At 40.2% G+C, this 24,654-nt stretch overlaps 1 protein-coding gene across 2 annotated transcripts in view; it reads right to left on the bottom strand.

The window, feature by feature from the left end:
* Positions 1–1,597: 1,597 nt before the first annotated feature.
* The window catches only part of CHP1 (calcineurin like EF-hand protein 1), a 33,955-nt gene continuing 10,898 nt past the window's right edge, over positions 1,598–24,654 (bottom strand). For both annotated transcript variants that reach the window (XM_080592299.1, XM_080592300.1), the window contains exons 3-10: positions 24,249–24,329; positions 22,835–22,962; positions 22,006–22,067; positions 20,867–20,989; positions 15,346–19,454; positions 12,693–12,729; positions 11,897–12,127; positions 1,598–10,635 (exon numbers count right to left, since the gene is read on the bottom strand). In XM_080592299.1, coding sequence (XP_080448425.1) covers positions 19,401–19,454; positions 20,867–20,989; positions 22,006–22,067; positions 22,835–22,962; positions 24,249–24,329 — 448 coding nt within the window. In that variant the 3' untranslated portion in view covers positions 1,598–10,635; positions 11,897–12,127; positions 12,693–12,729; positions 15,346–19,400. The remainder of the gene's footprint in view (positions 10,636–11,896; positions 12,128–12,692; positions 12,730–15,345; positions 19,455–20,866; positions 20,990–22,005; positions 22,068–22,834; positions 22,963–24,248; positions 24,330–24,654) is intronic.

Consider the following 24,654-nt stretch of genomic DNA (forward strand, 5'->3'; position numbering starts at 1 on the left):
TAAAACTTCACCTTTTTGTTACTTTTTAAGTGTCAGTTCTTCTGTTGCATCAGTCCAAGAAACACGATAGGTAATGGGACTATTCACTTCTGCCCATTCATTCTGGTTTCTGCATTGACATTTTTTCGTGTTATATACTTCACATTTATACTGTGTATAATATAAATAGTGCAAAATTGTCCTCCTTCATTTAGCTAAGTACACACCCCTAAGAGGAAAAGAAAGCTGTCAGTAGCATTTTTTTTATATTATCTTTACTGTTGTAAAGAAGACTTAAAAAATAAAATTGCTGAAATTCAGAAATATCTTGTGTAATATCGTGAGTCGTAAGCTTTTAAATTGTATTTCACTAGTCTTTGGAACTGGGAAGACCTCAGCTCCCTTGAGTCACACTGCGGTCCTTTGTGTCTGTCAAATCATGGTTCTTCTTGGCACTATTGCCTGTTGTATCTGATGACACTCACAGCAGTACAGAGTTTTAAATAAAACCTGTTTTAAGAAGCAAACCACCTTAATTTACAAAATGCAAAATAAGTACAACAGTATCTTCAGTAGTTTAGGAATAACAGTTACTAAGATACCAACTTAAACTGTAGCCTTAGGTTTTAAGTGATGCTTAAACTTTTCTTCCTAAAAGATTTGATTCAGATTTTGATCCTACAGTCTGTCCCAGATTCAAATTCCACTTGAATCTACAACTGGAGGGTGAATATTCTTTTTTTTTTTCTCTCTCTACTGTGGAACCTAATCTCCTCTAGCTAGGCATCTTGAGAGCTGTGTTGATACTTTCAGTGCAGCCACAGCCAGTCTGGCTCAGGAAGGAGGGATTCTCTTTAACTAAATACCTGATTTAAAAACACAGCTGAAGGTCAGGCCACAGCTCTCTTTATTCTTACGTGAGTTAAGGAGCAGCTGTCTCCTGAGAAAAGCAAGCAGAAAATGAAACAAATGAAGGTGGTTTAGCAGGCTACTGAAGTCGCAGTCACACAGTGAATCTTTTATAAGCTCACATAGGGGTCAGCAATCCCGTAAGAGGTTTTAGAAAGCTGGTGGTGTTGGGAGCCATGGCTTCTTCAGCACAGTCCTCATGAGGTGGTAGATACCACCTGCTGTGTTACAGCACTTCACAAAACTGCTTTCAGCAGCAACTGCAAGGAAAGTTGTGCTTCCCTGTAGGCTGTGAAACACCAACCACCAAAGGAATTTGAGCTGCCAAAACTATAAACAGTCCACATATATGTGAAACAGTCTTGAGACTTACTCCTTTTAGGCGGTCTATCTTGCAAGCAACAGAAGCTTTCTGCTACCATCTGAAATAACCTTTGAAGCTTCTATTCATAAGTTGCCCATCTTGAGTGGAGTGGCAATTTTTCTTCAGGTGCCTTCCAGGAAGTCAAAGACTCTTGTGTCTGAAATCTGCTGCAACAGCTGGATCCAAAGCATATCCAAACATATGCAAGTTTAGCTCAAATTGTTAAGCTTTGTCAAAGGCACAGCAAGTACACACATCTCAGAAGTGGAAGCAGTTAGCACCTTGTTGAAGATACAGCGCACTGTACCTTGGTTAATCTATCTTTTGAACAAATGACACACCAGGTTTTAGTGCATTCTCAGCCTGTGCTGCTTTATTGCTAAAAAAATTTGTATACAGGTGCAGAGTTTCCAAGTTCATTTTTAAACAGTTCCTCTTTACAGCGTCAAAAGAATAAAATCTTATCTTGAAATCCTCAAAGATGCATAGATATAAAAGCAAGCTGCCTTTTGGAAAAAAAAATTAGAATTTGCAGGGAAACATTCTTTTACTGTTACCATGTAAAATGTGTGCAATGGGAGTACGTAGTGATACCAGTAATCTCCACTAACCCTTGTGAGCAATGCCATCAGAAGTTCAGTATAAGAAGTCTTCCCTAACTTGTTTAAGTATTAAGATAATTTTTAAGAAACTATAATTAATGCTTCTCCTTTGCTGTTGTATTTCTCAAAAGGAGGATATCTTCACTGAAGTCCTAAAGTAGCTTACTTTCCCAGGTTTTATATTGACAGGGATAAGCATTAACAACGGATACAACTGCTTACTCACCACACAAAAGAAAACATGTAACAGGGTTTAAAACCACATGAAGTGTTCTAAAGAATATCCTCTAGGCATTAGGTGGCCATAGTTAACTGCTGGGCTAAACCCTTTTTATAAATAGATTCCCTTTTAGCTTGAAGAAGTTGGCTCAAAGGATTTCATTTAACCTAACTTTGATACTGTAAAATAGTTAAATATTCTCTAATAATATTCCTATCTTCATTTGGCAATTCTTGTATATCTAGAAAGCATTCATGAGAAAAACACAGCCCCCATTCTAAACCCAAATCATGGTGCTTTATGGACGCTTGGCTACGAAGCATGATCAGGATTTAACTTGACACACAATTTCTTCCTCCAAGACACTTCCTCTTTCTGCTTAAGAAAGGGGACTGAGCCTCTGTACATGGAGAAGTGTTCTGCACAAGTTAAGCCCACCTACAAAATTAAGCTAAGCTAAAAGTATGGAATTCTGCAGTAACATGCTAGTATTCTACGTGATTGAATACTTCAAACTAGGAAAAGCATTAGTGACGGACACTGCCATGCGTTCTATGTTATTTTCAAACCACCAGCAGAAATTCACTGCAGTACCCACTAAAAGACTTGGAAAATATTACAGAGAGCACAGTAAAAGTTTACGGAAAAATGGCACCCAAATTCCCTTTTATTTAATAAATGAAATAAAGAAAAAAAGACTATATTGCAACCTGTGTTGCAGAAGATAAAGACCTTCAGTGATCAAATCTCATTTTTTGTTTTTAAAAATCTCTTTGTCAAAGAACTTAAAAAATATACAAGATTACCAGTATTTTCAGGTTCATTCCTGCAGGTGCCATTATTGCTGGCTGGTACCAGTATGCTTCAGTACAGCTGCCTATGTGGCTAGAGAGTTACCTGAAAATACTGTCTATTAAAAAGCTATTCAACACCTGAAATATTTGTACTGTGCTTATTAATTTCAGTCTTCTCCAAATAATTTCTCTCACCAAGCACAAGCCTATTACCTACTGTCTGGCAAATACTACACTCAATTTGAGTCCGTTGTTTCTGTTACTGTGGATTTTTTTTATTTTTTATTTTTTTTACCAGTTGCTCCCCCCCTGCACCTTGAAAGAAACTCTGCACCCTTTTCCTTGCTACAGCTGCAGCAGGTGAGAAACCTCATCTCGCCCTTAAACATGCTTAGTCCATGCCCTGCTTTTTACATGCTCAGGGCACTAAAATGAACCAGACAAGAGGTTATAAAGGCGAGTTCTGCTGATCCTGGTTCCTGATTTACAGTTTTGGTGCCATGCTTCTGTCCCTATCTATACATTCTGCCCCTTTCTCTACAGAGGCAGCACATTCTCAAAAAAAAAAAAAAAAGAGACAAAAAAACAGTTTGAGAATCAAAGTTTGAGAATCAAAGCAGGAAGTTCAAGCTATTGGTATATTAATTCCTATTGCTTCGTTATGTATAAATGCATATCTCAATTTACTGGTAATAACTACATTACACTAGACATTTTGAATCATGCATAATTAGAATACTAGCTCTAAGATTTGGTTTGTGGGCCTGTGCCACTTTCCTTCAGTTTCTCCATGCACTTCTTTATGCCTCAGGCATCACAAAGTAGTCTTCTTTTATTTGACCTGCAAACACACTCGTTTGGAGGGGAAGAGGAAAGAAGCAGATAAGACTTACACAGGACACACTGAACAGTAAGTTACTTTTTATCTTTAACCTTAAATCTTGTAAAGCCTTAGGGAATCTGTCTATCCTATAACCTGGTACATAGGCTCAGAGACGGAAACACACTCCTTGCTTATGTCAAGTACACCTACGCTTTCTCTAAAACTCAGGAGATAGTGCTGAGCAGACTGAAAGGGAATAGAAAGCAGAATTCCTGGTTAGTGTTCTGCACTGTTAAACGAGACACCCTGGTTCAACTGCTGGCTTTTGCGTGCCAGTCAAAGTGCTATAGGGGCAATATGCTGGATCATTCTGTAAAAGAAAACCAGTGGAACCTCACTCAAACTGCCATTTATGCAGCTCTGTACCTGAACAGCAAGCAGGATTATTAGGTTTTGAAGGAAGACCAGACTCTTTCCTAGGGAAGTAATTATTTGTAAAATTGGTTATCCATCAAAAACTCTTCTATCCTTCTCTGCTCAAAACCACTGCCAGCTCGTCAGTGTAACCCTTGCATAAAGTGTCAATGTCCTGAAGCACGGTACAATTTGTTGTCATTCACTATCAAGTAGTCTGCAAACCTTTTTTTTTTTTTGTGCTAAATTTGATAATTATGCTCAGTTGCAGAAGTTGCAATCCTCAAGCTGCAATTCCCAACGCAAGTACTGGCTAGATCTTCTACAGCAGAACCACTGGGTAAGGAACAGTACACACACATGTATCACCTGGGTTCAGTAATGCTGGTGGGGTCATGCCAGTAGTGGTCACTGCACTTTTGATACCCCACGCTGCAGTGTGGTAGCATGTAGCACTGCTACTGAGTTTTAGCAGCACTGAAATCAAGGGGTTTGGAGCAAAACGCATGCCATAGTATGACAGCTGAAAGGCAATGGGATTTCCTTTGTGGCTGTGAATATTAATTTCTAACACAGTACCCCATGGAATTCAGATCTTTATTAAATCTGAACTGGGAAGAATATGCAGATAGCTCACCTCGTTACATCAGCCTCAATCTCCCCTCTTCTCTAAATGAATAAAGCCTTGAAAATTTCTATTCAGCCACAAATTTCGTACTTCTGAAGTCTGAATGTGACCATGTTTTCATTATTAATTCATTACGTAAATGTACTTGCTGACCACAGACTACAAGAAATTTATAATTTATTTAATGTAACCAGATCACAATCAAATTAAGGCTCCCTATGGCCAGCTTCCAAGTTTATCAATAATGCAATAGCTGGAATTTAAGCTGATTATAACTTTCCAGATCAGTTAGCTTTTCATACACATATTAGCCAACATTTAATTTAGATATGCTTGTGCTTATCTTAATTACATTACGCTGTAGAAACACTCACAGCCCTTAACAGTCCCACTATCAACTTACAAAGAGCCAAAAGGCTTCACCCATGTAATTTCAGAACATCAGAAGCTTCCCTTCAGCTGGAAGTTACATTCCAAACTACTTCAACTTTCTAGCAGAAATCTAGCCAGATAGATCTAAACTTCTGATGTAATACTTCTGTTAGGAACACACTATTATCTGCTGGGCCATGCTGTCTCTATAGACCATGTTTCTGCACTGAAAACAGCATCAACTATAGACATTTCAGAACTTCTAGGGCTCTTTTATGTAACCCTTTGATAGCAGATACTTTGCTGGGTGCAGAGGCTACAGCTGTAGATCAATATCCCTTTCTGTTACCAGAGGCTTCACCGTACTTGTCTCTGCAAAACTTCAGGCATTAACAGAAATCAATGGCTTGGAACAGAGTGTTTAGCAAGTCTAAAATTATTTTTGCTGCAGAGTAACATTTTTAGGATCCTACAATTGTCCTTTGGGATGAAGAAATGTTTTCAGTGTCAAATGTTATCTAATAAATTTCTTTTTTAAAGACCTGTCACCATCTCAGGTTGGTCTTTTTAAACAAAGAAAATAAGTACCACCTACAATAAAATGCATTCTAACTTCAGAACCAAGTTCTTTCCACAGTCCAGTATATGGAAGGGTTTAGTTTCCCCTCAGAAAAACCAAGCAAGTGCTAGACTGTAAAAAAGGGAAATTCCAGCTACCCTTTCAGAAAGAACTGTCTGCACTTCCCCCAGCACTCACTGACAGTGCTTCAGATGTGTGACAAAGCTAAACAGTTTTGTTTTTTTTTTTAATATTATTAACTAAGTATTCAAGTGCCAAATTCCCTCCAATGAGAGGAACATTAAGAGGAATTCACCCATCTTAGGAAAAGAGACTTTTCATGCAACTCCCTGCAGCACAGAGCGCCACAAACTTATTTGGTTATTACCCACCTACTCTACTGTACAGTCTTGCTAATGCAAGTTATTTACTATCACATGCAAAACAGTTATTGCTACTAAAGTTCTATTTTCTTATTAAATCATCTTATGGCTTTGTTTGCATCAGGGATTCTTCCCCCTACATACTGTGCTATTTTGCATTCCAGTTTCAGAGGTATTTTTCAATTGATTCTCCCAAGCACTAAACTACTTTATTCAATGGTACAGCTACTTCCGTTCAGAATTGAACCTAACTCTGAGCACAGGTCCCCCAGAGCTCTGCTGTAAATGGCCCAACCACCCAGTTTTCTTGGAAACTTATCAGATGCAGAGGGTCGGGGTGGGGGGTTTGTTACACACATTAACTCTGCAAGGATTACTGGTTTTGCACCAAAGAACATGCTACTTGATTAATTACTTTAGAGATACATCCTATTAAAATTACAAAACCAAGCTACCCATTCCCTCCCTCCTCCTAATGGCCATTTACAGGCAGGTCTCAGGGAAAAAAGATGCAGTATCCTCTCTAAAGTGACAGAGAATTTTGTTCTTGTAAAAGAAATGCGTGAAGAGCAACACTGGTATCAAATAAGACTTTTTTTTTTTCCTAGGAAATGAGAGAATGCCATCCACAGAGCATCGCTCATCTCAGGAATCATACCAGTCTCTTATTTCACCAGTCCAAGCTGCCCATTGCGTGCTAAATCATTTGAACATTCCCTGGTCTAAACTTTCCTTCTGAAAAAAGCAGAGGGAGAGACATAAGTTATTAAAATTGAGATTAGAGCTGGAAAGCAATACTGGAAGTTACCCAAAACACAGGATATTGAATTCTCAATAATACAGGGGTAGGGAATCTATGACCCATAGGCTAGATATAGCCTGCTGAACAGATGCAGTCTGCAATGTTGGTTTTCAACAGCCCTTAATCTTATTATATTCTCTCTTATTAAGATGTGTGTAAATGCAGGATCCACCAAAGGTGTTAAAAGATTCAATAGGACTTCAGAAATAAAAAAGGTTTTCCATTCCTGCAATAATGGACAAAAGTATTCTACTTATAATTGGAAGAAAGCATTTTGCAACCAGTAACTAACTTAGTAGATGAGAAGGATAATGTTTAACTGGTTCTAATAATTATGTAATTGGATTTGATTTTTTTTTCTTAATAGATTTTGTAAATAATATTAAGGTAGTAGAGATGTGCACAAAACAAACACAAACTCTTTATCACATTCTTAATTCTGAGTATATCATAGGATGGGTAATAATTAAATGGAAAATGCTGCTCATAGAAGAACACACCTTCAACAAAGACTAAAATGAAAAGAATCACTGGTGACAGAGATGAGAATTCTGGATGCTTACATACACTAGTTCACTATTGCAGTTGGACAGAAATACTAAAAACAAAGTTAACTATGACACTATGAAGCCCATTAAGTGAATGCATTCACTTTCTAAAGATAGCATTACCACTGTCACAGGGAGGATACTGCATATTTAGACCATGTTTGTGACATTTCTACTGTATCCTTTCTATTGTTAATTACATTATCATCACTGCTTATTAATAAATTTGTCACTCTGAAATTGTAAAAATACTACTAGGCTCATGCACTGATCCTAACATGGCACTACTGTTTGCTACAAAGCACTAATGCTTATGGAACTATACACATCTCAAAATGGAAGACATTGGTGATTTTGTTGTTTTCAAACAACTTGTAACATCATTTTGTCCACAAGTATTAAAATATATATATGTATATATATATGATCTATTGCACATGCCCCTTGTTTTTGTAATCTTTCACATGGGAAGATTTCCAACCAACATAGAGAAAAAGTGGAGCAAGAAAAAGTAAGTAGGCTGAGGCAGCATTTCCTAACACAGCACTTTTATAAAGAAGCTGGCTGGAAAGGTACGGCTGTGGGGGTCTTCTGGGCATGCATTGTTGGAGTACTAGTTCTGTGAAAGCCACAGATCTTTAGCCCTGCTAAAAATATTACGTTCTAAAAGTAAACTTGAAAGCTTATGTTCTTACGTTATCTGGGTTAGAAGTCAGGAAAAATAGTTTTTTTTTGTTGTTGTTGTTACAATGCAGGGTTACAAAATGTTGAGGGTTATTCTTACGGATGTGGAAATCAAGTAGCATGAATTGTCTACTCTCTAGTCAGAAAAATTATTAGTTTTTGTACATATCCACAGAAGATAAAAATACATTCCTGTTCCCCAAGTATTTTGTCACCCAGCTATGCAAGAAACAACTGCTAGCTCTAATGTCAGAAGGACAAGTATGGGCAAAAGGAAGAAAAGGAATTTCCCACATTTAAGATCAGATGTTTCTTATACCAGATACCTTCCAACAACGTATAATCCTATGATATTAACAGTATTTTCCATCACTTAGAGATGGATCCTGCTTCTACAGACATCTACATTAAATCCTATTGGTTTCAACAAAAGGAGGACCTAAAAGTAAGTGTGCTTTTCTAGTTGCGTCTAAAACCAGAAAATTCAGACCACTTTCAGCAAAGACATCCTATATTCTTAAAAGAAATCAGGCCAAGTTGGTGGTTGCCTCACCAGGATTAACGTAACTCATCTAAACTAATAAAAGAAACACAGCTCATTGCAATGTTGCATACAATTTTAGTGCACCTCTCTGCTCGTTACAGTTGGCATTATTTTGATACACAGTGTCTTTCCTACTCTCCTTAGCGTTCATGTCTGATCTTTGCTTCTTGGAAACAAACAATGGGTAAAGCTGTCATTAAATCTTATTGTTACAATGCAAGTCTATACACAGATCTAACTTTACCCCAAAGACCAGGATCAACACCAACACTCATCCTTACTCTGCTGTGGAACGTGGTCCCCACAAAACTTCACTACATTTTAAATATCGCAATGCTGCCCTCGCCATCTATCATCAAGATTTAAGAAGGATTTCAACTGTTGGCTTTTTCAGCCATTTCCAGGCTGTCTGGCTCTCTCCAGCAGTTTTCTAAAGTGAAAAATAGAACAAACCAAAACAAAAAAACACCCCACCCCCCAACCATGTTATTATCCCCCCAAACCTATTAACAGAATCTATATACCTTTATTTGATCCAAATTTGAAAATATTTTAAGCTAGTAAATCACATTTTCTAAATCACAAGTGTGGATTAAGGTGCACTAAGAGCTCCAGACTTGAAATGGAGATTTCTTTTTGCCAAGAAACCTTATTTGCCATATACAATACCATAGCAAGGAGCATGTGAACAGTACAAACTCCCACCTCAGAATGGTCAAAAATATCCTATATAATCACAAACGATGTAGACAAAGAATCTTGTGTAAACATAAGAACAACAGATAGCGCCTTAGATTGGGAAGGAATAGGAGGAACCAGAAAAAGGCCCGGCCTAAGCATTTCTGCTCTCTGTCAAGCCATACCTCTTACGCGGCTACCAGCTCGTTCTACCGGGCCTAGATGATAGAAACATACAGGTCATCTCAGTTCTCAGTCACAGAAGAATAAAAAGTGTCTGATTCCATCAGCAATATGAAAAGCTGAAACTGTGGAAAGGAAGCTGAGCGGACAAACCGCAACTTTACACCTCCGGTCTCTTCCATCCCACCAGAAGTTAATTTCTTTAAATAAAGAAAGAAATTCTGCCCCATCTTTTCAACTGTAGAATGTTCCTTTTGCTGCTAAGGATTTATAAAAAGCCAAAAGGAGGGAATGATATAACACAAACCTAATCATTATCCTGTAACCCTGAAGGTCTTTAAAGCTTCATTTTTCTTTGCTAAAAATGAAGTGGTGCAGAGTAATTTCTCCTTCTGGTGAAAGCTCTTCATATCCAGCACTTATGTGGGTTTACACATGCAAATATACATTTTGATCACAGATTGGGATGATGCCGTTACACACTACAGACACAGTGATTCTGCATTTGTTCCTCTGCATTAGCTGCTTTATGTGAGTTGACATCAAGACATCTATCTACAAAGTCAAGCCAGGTTCCTGGGCTACAAAATACCTGTTATGGGACTTCTCCAATTGTTTGGTAAGTTTCTTCCGTATGTCAGAGCAGAAAATATGTCCTCGTTTCCTGCTGAAACTTTTCATACATGTCAAGTTTGGCATGGCAATGCATGCAGATGCTTTATATGCCAGGAATTCCAGTATGACACAGTGAAGAACTTATCCTTCCTAAAATGAAGAAGGAGATAGATATCAGTGAAGAACATCAGCTTGCACTTCCATCTGATTTCAAAGTTTTTCTCATTTTAAAACAGAATGCAGAAAGCTGGATGAAGAGCTGGCACAGAAGACATTTCTTCAGGGAAACAAATGCTGATTTCTGTTACTCTGCTTTTGAGTTTTGATACCGCAGCGGGGTTGCTTCTGCGGGAGAAGTCATCTGGTGAATTAAGCGTTGGGTGAGATGGTTGATGCAGGAAGTGAAGAGATCTTTGTTCATGCAGCTCCATGGAAGTGAAGGACAAGTTTTTGCTTGCTAGGAGAGACGTGTCCACATCTCACAGCCTGTGAGCAAGCAACAGGACTATCATCTTCTTAAATTTCAGCAAGGATCTGGAATTCCAAAATGAAAGAGAAGAGAGGTAGTTTAGGAAACAGAATAAAAAATATTTGACATTAAAATGCCTACTGGTTCATTACTTTAAAAATCTGAATCTAATGGAAAAAAAATAGTTGGCTTCACAGTCTGCAATAATCCCCTATTCTATAAAATTTTCTATCTACCTGCGTATGTCCATAAGCTGGCTAATGCAATACTACAGAAATGCTGAACTACATGCTTACTCAGAAGCAGTGCATCCAAAAATACACTGGTGTTAATAAGCTATGAGGCTTCATAACTGTGGCTCTGACACATAACATGACAATGTTGAGGTATCACCTGAACACAAATAGAATCATCGAATGGTTTGGGTTGGAAGGGACCTTAAAGATCATCTGGTTCCAACCCCTCGCCACAGGCAGGGACACCTCCCACCAGAACAGGTTGCCCAAAGCCCCATCCAGCCTGGCCTTGAACACTTCCATGGATGGAGCATGCACAGCCTCTCTGGGCAACCTGTTCCTGTGCCTCACCATCCTCTGAGTAAAGAATTTCTTCCAAATATACCCCTTGTCCTATCACTACGCTCCCTGATAAAGAGTTGATCCCAACGCGGAGAAGAGAAGGCTCCGGGGAGACCTTATAACGGTCTTCCAGTACCTAGAAGAGGCTTACAAGAAAGCTGAAAGGAGGGACTCTTTGTCAGGCAGCATAGCTATAGGACAAGGTGTAATGGCATTGCACACAGAGAGAACAAGTTCTGCTATAGTGGGTCACAATTCAAAGAGACTATGAACAATCAGCTAATTAACTACAAAACTGTCAGTGCTGTAGAGGAAAAACACATGACAGCTGTAAAGTCCACAGATTAGATCCTTTTTTTTTTTTTTCACCCACTGCTCCCCACTTGTCCACAGTGTAGACTTCAACAACTTCAACAACTGCCGTCTTGTCACTGACCTCCTGGCCTTCCACCAGTGGCACACCTGGTACTGCCTAGTCACAGAAGCTGTTAAGACATGGAATTTTTTCCTTTAAGTTTTATGCCAGCCTGGATTAGAAGGTAACATGTATGCAATTCTGCACAGTGCCAGAAAAAAAAAAAACACCACTACCATTCTCCTGTACAACAATGAGTGATATGAAAGAGGAAATATTTTTTGTTTGGTTTCTCTTTCTCAAATATAAGCGCATGAGGACACACCATATTTTCTAACTCCTTCCACTCTTTTCTCTGGCCTTTCGTTGACTTTCTTTTATTATTCTGATTACCTTAATCCTTTAGTTGATCAAGTTCAGAAATAATCTTCTGGTGATAATTTTCAACTCCTATGGTAGAAGTAGTGAGTAGACTATGGAAATGGCAATACACCACATGTCACCATCATTTTCTCTCCGAGGCACTCAAATATTTCAGCTGATCATAAGCTTGACCATCCATGCCCACGCTGATGGGTAAGTCTTACTCTTGATATGAAGCTGGGGAAAAGCAGACCTGTGGAGCTGCAACAAAACATGTCAAAGGTTTGTGGCAGAGCCAAGAACAGAATCTAGCACTCTGTTATATACCTTAACTACCAGAATATCTTTACTTAATTTACTGGGAAAATAAATAAATAAATTGAAATTCTAGACTTTGATCGTTATCCTTGGAATTTTTGAATTTATTTTCTTCAACTTGATAATTGACATTTGGTTACATTATTGTTCTTCCACTCCTAGTGTTTAACGAATAACAAACCTTTAAAATAACTACTCTAAGCTAATGCAACTGCACAATTACTGTCTCTTAGCAAAGTAAAATGACAGCATGGAACAGGTGTTTCGTAACTTTCAAAGCATTTATTTTTGTTAGAATATATATAGTTAAGTAAAGGTTTACTTCATGTCAAGCACAAGCTGAAAGTTGACACTGTGGCAGCATGCCAGTTCTCTGAGTGTCCTAAGAAAAAATAAAATCTCAATAACTGATTTACTTGGTAAAGAAAAAAAGAAGGGGAAGGGAGAGAAAACCGACAAGTTTAGTATCGCGTATTTAGTACCAAAATAACCTTATGGCTTTACTCACCATCATTTTTCACCATTCAACGTTCTCTTCAGGGAACCTAGAGAGAAAGAGATGAACAAATTAAATTTATATGTACAAAGCTATTCAGATAACAGACCATTATATGCACAAGGCACAGAAGATTATCTATACCTTCTGGGAACCAGCTAACGTTGTTAGATAGTCTACATTAAACATGTTGATGTCACTTTTCAAATGTTTATAGTCATGCTCCTCTTTCAGAATAAGGAAAAGGATGGTCAAGTGAGTCACACCTAAGTATCAAAGATCCAGGATCTTCTTGTTCCATCCTCATGTCCTCAGTTCTCACCCACCCAATTCAAGCCCTCCCCCAAGAACCTGACAAGCACTATGAGACTTCAAGACATTAAGGAACCAAATGATTCGCAAAACAATTAATTTGATAATTATCAGTTATCAGGAACTCTCTAACACTGTTTTAAGGTATCCAACAGATCTGGCTTTCCAAAATGGTTCCAAAAATTTCCCAATGTTACCTCTCCACACTGTCGCTTGCCCCCATCTCTCTACTTTTAAAAAGGTATCTAAATCCACTCTATGCAGCACTATAGCAAACTGCAGTAGAACTGGAGAGAGAAAGGGAGTGCCTGGGTGGGGAGGCTCCAAACGGGACACAGAAGAGGGACGGGGCTCTCAGAAGGGCTTGCGTTGCCAGGACCCCACTTAGCAAGTCCTCCAAACCACAGCACGTCTCCCCTGCAATTTCAGAAGATGCCCAGATCAGGATACAAAGAACAGAGCGAGACAGGGTGGAGACAGAGGTCACCAACAGGGTATGCTAAGGCCTATCGGGGACACAGAAGTCACCAGCTTGGGAGTCCAGAGGACACGAGGACTTGCCAGCTGATGTCCCTCATCCTCTGCAAGGGGCCCCTGACAGCTGGACGCATGGCTTAAACACCCCTGCTACAGTGCCTGGCCGCTGTATAGACATCTCGGGCACTGCACAAATGCAGCTGTTTATGAGATTACAAGCCTAAGACACTGTAACCTGTTTTGTTTCACTTTTTATTTTAAATAAATTCACCCTCACCTCCTGTGAGGTTTCCAGTGCATATTTCCTACCCTTTTAGCACAATAGGGTAGGATAATAACAATACTTCCTACAGCAGGAGACGACCGCTTTACAGCTGAGATTTCTATTCCATGATACACACACCAAATGGCTCCTTGAATGCTGTTTAAGCAAAGAAACATCCCTACCTGAACATCTCATTTTAGAATTTTTTTCTTTTTTTAAATCAATCCTCCGAAGACTGTGTGGGCCTCTGTATCTTGCATTCAGCTAACCACCAACACATCAAGACTCCTTTCAACCCTCGTTCCTTTTCTAGTTTTTAAGAATGAACGTGGGAGGTGTTCAAGAGAGACTCCAGACTCTTCACGGATTCAGTCAGAATGCTTAGCCTTAGTTGGCCCCTGGTTTTTGACACCCCTGAGATGAGAGGTTACCATCGTAAGAGGCACAGCTTACTCCTGCAAATCTCTATATTGCACAGGCTCACAGCACTGTGAGCAAAATTTTAAAGCAGTGCACAGAGTTCGTTTGACATACGCCAGGGTAACACAAAACTCTGTTTTTTTTGATGCTAATTCTCACAGTTCTTAAGCGTTCAAAGCATTTAAGAATAAATATTAATCCAAGTGTATTTACTTACTGCTAAAAATACTGTACGTGTACAGCTTATTATTCTTCTAATTATAGCATAAAGCAAAGTTATCTTTGTATGTAACGTGCCAAAGGCAAATCCCTTGGCATATTCTAACAGCTCACACATAGACCTGTATAAGTAAGTATTCATCATCAGCAGCATACTGTGCCTTAATGTTATGTTGCCCATGAGCTGCTATTACTGTTACCAGGTGAAAAACACAGCACAGGAAATATATGTGTAATATAGCACATGGTAAAATACACCTTTAGAAATCTATCTCACAAGCAGCTACCGCTTTCAGAAGTAGTTGCCACAACCACACTTATTACGTTTCTTTCACGTTATTTTATCAGTTACAAACATCTTCCTTATTAGTCACGTAGGATAACAGACCACGTCTCTTCAGGATCTGAAGCTGTGCTTCCCGTTTAGGTGCTTTATTTATTTATTTATTTATTTAACTTTTACCTGACATTCACACTGAAAATGCAGCCACGTAGAATCACGCGATGAACTAGAATTTTAAAGAACTGCTATAAAGCATAAGGGATTCCACGCCGAGTTAATCCTTTTGGTTTCAGTACGAAGTCCCATTTACAAAAAGAATCGGAACAGCACCGTGCTACGGCACAGGGAACTCCAAGCGTTTTGCCCCGACAACTCAGGGCGCACCAGACCCGGGCGTGCAGGCACGGCCAGGCGCTGCTCTCACCAAAAGCCCCGGCAGCCGCCCCGCGCTGCCCCCGCTCCCCTCAGCACGCAGCAGCCCGCGGCGCCGCTCCCCCCGCCGCCCGCTCCCGGCCCCTGAGGGGTGAGGGCGGCGGGCCCCGCTCGCAGCCCGGGCCCCCAGCGCAGCGGGAGGCCGGGAGCCGCCCGGCCGCGCCCGCTGCCCCCGCCCGGCCCGGCTGGGCTCGGCCCGGCCCCTCAGCCGGTGGCGGGTGCGAGCTCGGCCGGGCCCGTCCGCGGCGGGCGCTCACCTGAGCGCGGCCCGAGCCGCGGGGCCCGGCCGGCCCCGGCCGCTCCGCCCGCTGCGCTCACGCCGCCATCTTCCCCTCCTCACCCCGGCCACCCGGCGGGGGGCTCGCGGCGCCCGGGCGACGCCGGGCCCGCCCACTCGGCCGCAAGCCTATCGGGCGCCGCTCCCGCGCGTCGCCCGCCAGGTTCCGCGGCTGATTGGTCGGCGGCGCCGTCCATCGCGGAGGCTCCCCGCCCCTCCGCAAGGCTTTCCCTCCCGATTGGCCCCGCGGCGGGCACACGGCTGCGAAGCGAGTGGCTGCAGCCGCGCGGGCGGGGCCGGCTGGAGGAGAATCCTCCGGTGACCTCTGAGAGGATTTAAAGGGGCCGCGGGGCCGGCAGGGGCTGAGGTGCCCCGGGGCGGGGGGGCCTGCGTCCCCTCAGGGGCACCCCGAGCGCCCTGAGAGAGGGACCGCCTCCAGTCACAGCGCCGGTTTCTGCGGCAGCTGCCGCCTTTATGTTTTAGGTTAGAGCCGCAGTAATTCTACAGTTGAAGCTGACTGGGGAACGCAGTGAATAGCGCGGAGATGCGCTTACCCATTGAGGAAAGCCGAGGAACACCCCCAGCCAGCAGTGATTCAGCGCTACTACCAGCCGGCGCTGCTGGAATCTTCTGACATCTCCCTCCGTGTAACACACGCTTTACGAGGTGGCATCTTAATGCCAATTGCCACCTCAAATGAAAGCCTTCTGCCAACTGAAATATCACATCTACAGCAGTATTACCTCTGCACAACTATCACACCTACACATCAGTTATAACTAAAGGTGTAGCTTCAAAGCATTGAACACACCTGTATTTTTCCCTTACAAGTCAGGGAAACTAACATTATTTGTACTTCTCTTCTTTACAAGGCAAAACCCATAATAAAATTATTTTGTTTTGCCCTAACTTGATGCCAAGCTAAGAGGCCTGCAGCTAATTAAGTGAATTCATTTCCCTTCTTTCAGAATCAGTTTGCTACCAGCCCTCCTCCAACTTTGTACAGTCTTCCTAGTATTGGTGAAACGACTTGTAACCCTTCAGAGAACCTTGACGTAAGAAACCCCAGTCTGCTAATCTGAGAATACTTTCACTTCCCCTTTGCTGGTAGAGTGGAAAACGGTTCACCTGTCTTGAAACACCAATCCCCTACTCTTTTTTAAAAGACAGATGAAGTATTCAGTAGTTCTGCCTTTACTGATGACCTTCGTTCTCAAGTCTTAAAATCAATGTAAGAGGTGAGTATGCTAGAAATGAGACTTTAGGGAACTGCTTACATCTGTACAGCTTCATCTATATTCAGCTTAAAATCCTTCAAAAACTAACACCTGTTCTGTAAAACCCCCTTATCATCCACCACATTTTAGTTCACAAGTCAAATACACAGACTGTAGTACAGTAAACAAGATATTCAGTTGCAGACAGCCTGAGCTCTGAAACCAGCAAATCATGTTTTTGTAGTTTATCCTTGGCTAGTAAAGGGCATGTTCTTTTTCAAGTCTTTTCCTCAGGAAGGTTACTAACAACACTCCTCAATCAGCACCTTCTCAAAGCAAGATAAAATCTTACCATCTTGAAGACTATTACCTACCTTTGAAACTATCTTTGAAGTTTGTAGACTTCAAACAAAACTGAGAAAAAATGCAGAATTCTACAAGCTTAAGCTTGCCCTCCTTTAGCTTTTCAGTCCACGTGGCTTCCAGGCAATTTGTAGAGCTAACAGTAAAGTCAGATTCTGCTTCCATGCACTCAGAGTCTGAGTTCACATTAAAGCATGTTAGCAAAAGTATCTTTATCTCTAAGCTGGGGACTTAAGAGGACAGGCTTCTTCTCAAACTATTTCTGGCACTGTATACTTCTCTGTAAGAACACCACTAAGGAGGAAAACAAAACCAAAACTACACACCGTGTCTGGAACTATGGCGAAATGTGAAGCTCGTGTTGTTACAGGATCCATATTGTTGTAACATAAGTGCATGTCCTCTTCTGCAGGTCCTGTTTTGCACTAGTTTCTTCCACGCTACTAGTGGAGTGAAGGATTTTTGTTAATGCTCTGAGAACACACTAAATTTTAACAATTGATCTGTAAGGCCAACTAGCACTATTCTAGTGCTATTTAATCTCTTTAGTCAGACAATCATCAGTTACCATACAGGAATTTTATTTATTTATACAGTGGAAGGTTTTATTTATGGATTGATAAATACAATATCCAGTCTCACTGGGACAATAAGGCACAACTGTAGGTTACAACTATATAGCCAGAAAATAAGAGTGCAACACTTACTTTAAAGCAGTTCACAATGCCTACAAAAAAAATTAAAACTTTTCTGTTAACATCGTTACATTCCTATTTTACATGACGGTCAAAACCATTCCACACGCAGAGGTTTTTAATTTACATTTCTGGACTTGTTATGCTGCACTCTGCAAAACAAAGTGCAACATTTCACTTCGCAAGTCCTTAATTTAAAACAAATCAAAAATCCTTCAGAGACTTGCATGTTATTATTTAACACCAGTAATGATTCAAGGAACCAAGAACAAAGGAAATACATATTTGAGAGTAGTTTGAGACTGTTAAGTATTTATAGAAGTGTTAACACATGACAAAGAAGCAGTTATAACACTGATTCTTCAGTAAAGAAGCTCTTGGGGTTTTTTTGGTTTTACTGGAAGGTCCTCCCAGACCACAGATGTTCAGCTGAACCAGATGAGTTGCCAATCCAACCACAGAAAATTATGTTGGTGTTGAATTTTCAATACTTTTGATTTTATGATTTGATCAGGATTGTTCTATTAACTGTGTCAATCATCCTTTCATTTAATGTTATACTTGGAGAGATTTGAATAGAAATGAGATTTTAATAGAAATATATTCTGAAATAGCCCTATTACTCTAATTTGGGATAATATGCACTTCCCAAATGATATTCTTATGCCTGAGCTTTCATAAATATGGCTACCACCATCAACACAAATCTAACAGACCAGGACTTCCATACCAGAAAGTGCAAATAATTAATGCCCAGGTCGCTACAATTAAAAAAAAAAATGTCAGTCATGTTTCATTACACTGTTATCAGGGGGCAGTGACAGAACTACAAATCCAGATTTTGGCATGGCTAGTTTTCTTGCATTATGTAAGCTGGTAAACAAGTTTATACCTTCAGAGGCAAAACCACCCTGATAGGAAGTGGCAACCTGGAGTAAAGCAACCTGGAAAAGGTACTTTGTGGTCCACCAGTTGTCAAGCCTGGAAGCTACTCATAGGAAATAAACAAGCTTCTGCATTTGCTACAGGAACAGTTGTGACTTAGTGCAGAGTTCCTATTTCCTTTAAGGACACCATTGCCTGTCTCCACCAGATTCTCCTGTTGTCCCTGTGAATTCATCCCAGAAATAAAAAAAATCTTCGCCATACCTCTGGACTGTCATCATGCAATTAGTGCTAGTTTTACAATGAAGCCATAGGAGGAACTCAAGTCCTCATGCAAAAGGCAGATTTGGAAGCAGGAAAGAAACAAATCTGCATGTAAAGAGCCAACTGGGGAAGAAAAAATAAAGTTAGCTTTAATGTGGTATTGCTACTGGAAGCAAAGGTGAATAATTATCACTGCACCTAGTATCTGTGTAGACACTTGTCTCCAAAAAGTGTTTCAGAAGGCATTTCTGTGGCATTTTCCCCTTTTCCAATTCCCAGATTCAGGGCTCAGAAGAATCAGTTTGTAGATTAAACAGCAGTACATAGGAAGGAGAAACATTTTTACTCATGGTAATGCAGGAGACAGAGGAGAAAGTAGCAATTAAAAATGGAAGGAAAACTTTTTTCTTCCTTTCCAAGTTCCACAGCAGCTATTTCCCTTTGTTTCTGATGCACACGGATTGTTCACATTGGTAGAACAAATCAGTGAAGGGTTGGAGATGATGTACTTTATATGCACCAGTAGCAATGCTCTGGGGAAAGGTGGTAAGGAAAAAATGAAGTTCTAGTCATCATATAGGAAGGGTAGAGAGGAAAAGGTTCTCCATCCATCAGTGAAGAAAACGAATACTCATTTTCTGCTCTACATCCACCTTCTCCAAAACCTGCAATAAAATCCAGAAACAGCTATTTCAGTTAATTTCCATAATATTTCTCTCCTACAAGCTCTCTTACTCCGGTATAAAGGAAATGTGCAGAAACATGGGGTATCTTCTATTTGGCATGACATTTTTACCTAGAGTGCTATTTTTTGCTCTGGACTAAGGTTCTCCTGAGGAAAGAAACTTTAGCCATTAAAACACAAAGAAAGATGTCAACCAAGATGCAACTGATGCAGTTTGCCAATAGCCCAGAAAGGGTTGGACTATTCCTAGAGTTAGATAGTGTGAGAACGCATGGTGAGGAGGAGAAGGAAGAATGGACTAGAGAAAGGGGCACAAGCAGTCAATGAAGAGCTAAGATAAAGACCACAGCATCACTAATGTAGATCATTTTAAAATTGGGGTGGCAACTTCATGCAATGAATTGCTATCAACATTGAGATAAGACGACATCGTCTGTTTCAGACAATTTTGGGAAGACTTCAGTGTTCTGAGCTCAGAGTAATTCAAGTTTGAAGAGACCTCTAGAGGTCTTTTAGTTCAACTCCCTCAACCACTGCTTAAAGCAGGGCCAGCTAGATCGTTGCTCAAGACCTTGTCCCGTTGAGTCTTAAATCTCTCCAAGGAAGGAGGCTCTCTCTTTTCAACACCTGTGAAAATCCCCCAGCAAAAAAAAAAAGTTTTCCTTATGTCTAATAAGAATTTCCCACATTATAACTTGTTTCTGTTACCACATCTCATCTCTGTCTACTTCCGAGATGGGTATGGTTCTTCTTGTCAATGTCATCCCAATAGGCAGCTGAGATTGTTCCTCTATAGGACAACTTTCTCCACTGACTATAATGGCTCCTTACTACTACATATTTCTGACAACTATCAGAAGATGCAATTCACAGGACTAGAGCTAGGAACTTTAATTGTGTCACTAATGGGTAAAAATCAGCACAGTTACAGCAGAAGAATTACTCACTTGCTGCTTCTCAGGCTACTTGTGTAGAAAGAAGCGCTTGCAAAAGAAAAGTTAGATTGACTGCTGCACTGAAAATCTTATTCCATCACCTGATTAGCAGCAGGCTTTGGAAGTACTTGACTACCCGCCTATAACTCTAAAGCTCCTGTCACCCTTCACTGAACACCCTACTCTAGTAGAAGATACCTTTTAGAACCTAACATCTGAAGTCTTCTTAGCATGGTGTGAAAATTCTCTAGTATATTTAGTGCTGTACCTTACACTAAAGTATGGAGAAATATATGGTCTAATTATTAACACCCTGACAATATAGTGTTCTAATAAGCCAAATGTAGGCAGAAAGAATACTCAAAAAACTTCCTAGTTCTGTCTGCATTTAAGCCTGAATGACTTGCCCATTACTGAGCAGTTTCATTTACTCTTGTTAAAAATGTAGTTTACCAACCTTTACAAACTCTGCAAAGGAGATAGCACTATCCCCATCTTGATCAGCTTCCTGAATTGTTCTGTCAGCAATGCTGCCAAGCTGTTCGTCTGAAATGTTTACACCAACCATCATCCGTAACACCTGTAATGTACAGAAGGCCCCAGATGATTTAAAAAAATCAAACACGTTGTTGATACAGGAACAAAAGTATTCTTAACGCTGTTTTTTCTCATGCATACTGTCCAGATAACTCCTTGCAAGAACAGAGGAAGATTAGCATAGAAATCATTTCTTGACAGATTTTTCTCCTGATACATCAAGGTTTCCAGTGAACATCTTCCTTCTGTAGCCACCTTTTTCACTAGGCAGCAGAAAGAAGCAGGAGTATTAGAAAGTTTATGGAACTAGGAATTAGTGCTTTATTCCAATGTTTGTCTATTTTTCCATATAAAACATACCAACTCTAGATTTGACTATCTGCTGTTTGAAATACTTCCTACAGGAATTTTCTAATTATACAGCCAAGTGATTAACAGCCATTACTTTCCACATTTAGTAAAGCATTTTCTGTGCAGATTGAAGTGGGCAGTTGCAGTCAAAAGCAAATCCTTGTCCTACATCAGGAACCACAAATTGCCGTGTCTACTTCAAGATTAGTAGTATGTAATTACTCCTAGCTCAAGCCTAGTTTAAACATGCAGCCACTGATGAACTTTGATTACCTCTGCTGCAGTTTCAAGAAGTTTTATTCTACTTAGAGAATACACAGAGGACTAGAAAAATGACCTCATTCACCTCAATGTCCCTATGAAGTCTTGTTAGGAGCACCTTCAGAAGTTGCAGAAGGTAGCTCTCAGGAGGCTTGGTGTATTTGTTGGATATTTAACCATTTTTTCCTAGTGAGACCTTTCAGGAATCATTTACAATTAGACCTCACTTAGCTTAACACTCTAAGATGGGAACCTTGCACCCCAGTCTAACAAAATCTGGACTACCAAATGAGGTTATGGTCTCATTAAACCAGAGATAATAAAGAGCCACCAGATTCTTACAAGAATTTAAGACTGTTGCAGCACCTTTTATACTCTTCAGAATGAAGAGGTGACAAAGAAAGAAGGTCATGATGGAATCATCCAAAGCAGCCCCATGCTACTTACCTGAAGAAGCTCATCCCTGGAAATCTTGTCATCTTTATCCAGGTCATATAACCGAAAAGCAACTGCAGGAAAAAAAGAGGAACAGTTGAATTCAAGTGCCAATGTTTACCTTCCTTTTATCTAGGAAAACAAAATTTATGAATAACTACTATTAAAGATAATTAACAAAATTTTAACTCACTGTACAATTCATGTTCAGTTCCATAAAGAGTTATTCCCACATACAGGAAATAACATTATTGCCAAGAAGAGAAAAACATTACTTCAGTACTCAGTATGAGAAGTTTCAGAAGCACTGTACTTAAGAGTTATTTCTTCAAAGCCCTGAGCCACAGAGGCATAATTGCCACTAAGATATATTCAGTCCTTTAACTTCAGAGCCAACCATTTTTACATTTTTGTTCATTACCTTTGACTATGTTCTGGCTGAGATTTATGACAAATTTTAAGTGCTCTGAGGACTGTTGCCAAGGTTGTTCAGTGAGCGCTGTATTATACAGAAGACTGGAGAAAAACAGAAAAGCCCATTCATGTATGGGGTGTGGATACAAAATAACTCCAATTTTTTTCAAAATATTTTATTATGAGACATTTGGGAAAGGCATCTATAACTCAAAATTTAATCAATTTCATCGAATTCCAATTCAAGTATAGGTTGACTGACATTCTGAACATGGAAGCTTGCAAGTTAATTTAAAAAAATCATTTTTTTTTTTGATAGAATATCATTCCACAGAAAAAGACCACGCAGAAGACCCCAAACCCTTTACTCTTTTCCTAGAAAAAGGAAAGAATGAATTGCTTCTATAAGAAGGTTCACATTACTTACAGTGGAGCTTGTTACTTCGGCTGTTCAGTGGTTCTGGTCCATTCTGGTCTTTGCTCTTTTCATTATCTTCTATGGGTCGGAAGTGGGCTAGTGTCCTCATGAATCCACGGAAATTGACTTGGTCCTCTCTGCACAAGCATTTTAGCAGGTCAGCTTCGGCACAGCTTATACATTTTATTTTTAATTTCAGTAAAGAACAGTATGAATGTTTAAAGTGCCCATACCATGCAAACTAACTTCCACCTCCTCAGGGTTTGGCAGCCTGTGCTCAAAACCAGCTCTGACAGAATTCAGTTGTAACCTGGGATCATATTGCTGTGAAGAGTGATGCATGGGGAAAAAAGCAGCAAGACATCTTTTTGGGAGCTATGTTTCCTTGCCTGCAAGCTGCACTTAAGCTCAAGCCTTCACACTTTTTGCCCTTCCCTGAGCTATCCTGCAACTATGCCTGAGACCAGCAGTGTGTTTTGCTGATCTGGAACCTGGCCTACAGAGTGATTTCCTGGACTGACCCAAGACTTGCTTCACCGTTGTCAAAGTATTCTGGCAACAAGTACACTGCTGACTGATGCAACAACTGTCCCTAGTTCTGTCACTCTGCTTTTCTTTTTCATGTACTGTGCCCCCTGTTGATGACTGCGTTGCCCCTACCAGCTGTCACCTGGGGCTCCTGCCTGTGGGGCAGCCATCTCTTGCTGCTCCCTGACAAGTTGCTCACTTTTCGTGAGCGTGGGAAGCAGCTATGTGCATACTTCCCAGGTCTCCTGCTTTCCATTCAGGAACCTGTCTGGTATTAACTGACATTAAGAGTAGATGAGAAAACATTCCTCATCAAATCAGTAACGATGTGTTCAAGAACAGAAGCAGATTCCATAGAACTATCTAGAGAAGTACAGTGAAGAGAGACAGTACTGGAAATTTGACTGTCTCTTTGGAATTACATTAGAAGCATCGTAAGCTACATCTTAAATGTGATCCAAACTAAAAAAAAAAGTTGATCTGTTAACAAAGGCACACTTAGAAGGCAAAAGGTGAAGAACAGAATCGAATTAATTGCAATGCAACTTCACATAAAAGGTCACTGCTACAAGTTTGCTGTAAGAATCAAAGTCCATACACGCCCTTGACTTTCTTTAGAAGTGTTCAGAGGCATAGCAAGAAGAGTGGAAAACACTGACACACAGCCAGACCTCGTCACTGAATAAAGCACGCAAAACTCATGAGGTAGGGTAGTCTATTTCTGAAGAATGAAACACAGGAAACAATGTGCCAACACACGGCTCAAGACAAATTTGAGGTGTTCTATTATTACTAAATTCAAATTCTGTGTTTTAGTTATCAGCATTTCACTTCAAATAGAGCTTCTGACAAAGTACAAGTTTCGTGACTGTTCACAAATCCAGTCAGAACTCACCCTTCTGGAAAGAAGGCATTGATAATTCGGTCTCCCAATGGATTGATAGCAAGCTCTGGAATCCGCTGGAAGTCTTCACGACTGAAGTAAAGCAAGAACACAAGTCTATATAAAGTCTTCAAGTCAAAGGAAAAAATTGCATAAAAACAAATAACGTTAGCATCTAAATTCTTTGTGCTAGAAAACTTCCTGAAGTGATGCTAGTTTTCATTTTAAGGACAGGAAAGCTTCTGAAATGGCTTTGAAATGAAAGCAAGCTCTTTCATACATATTTAGGAACTACATCCTCTGAGTTAGAATGATTTTCCCAGACTAGCCCATTCCAGATTCTAGGATAATACCATGCTATGCTCCTCCAAGTATACTCGCCAGCAATCCACTTATTTTAATTTCATGTAAGAACTTC

The sequence above is a fragment of the Anser brachyrhynchus genome (genome assembly GCF_964034855.1).
Source record: "Anser brachyrhynchus genome assembly, chromosome: 5".
Taxonomy (NCBI): domain Eukaryota; kingdom Metazoa; phylum Chordata; class Aves; order Anseriformes; family Anatidae; genus Anser; species Anser brachyrhynchus.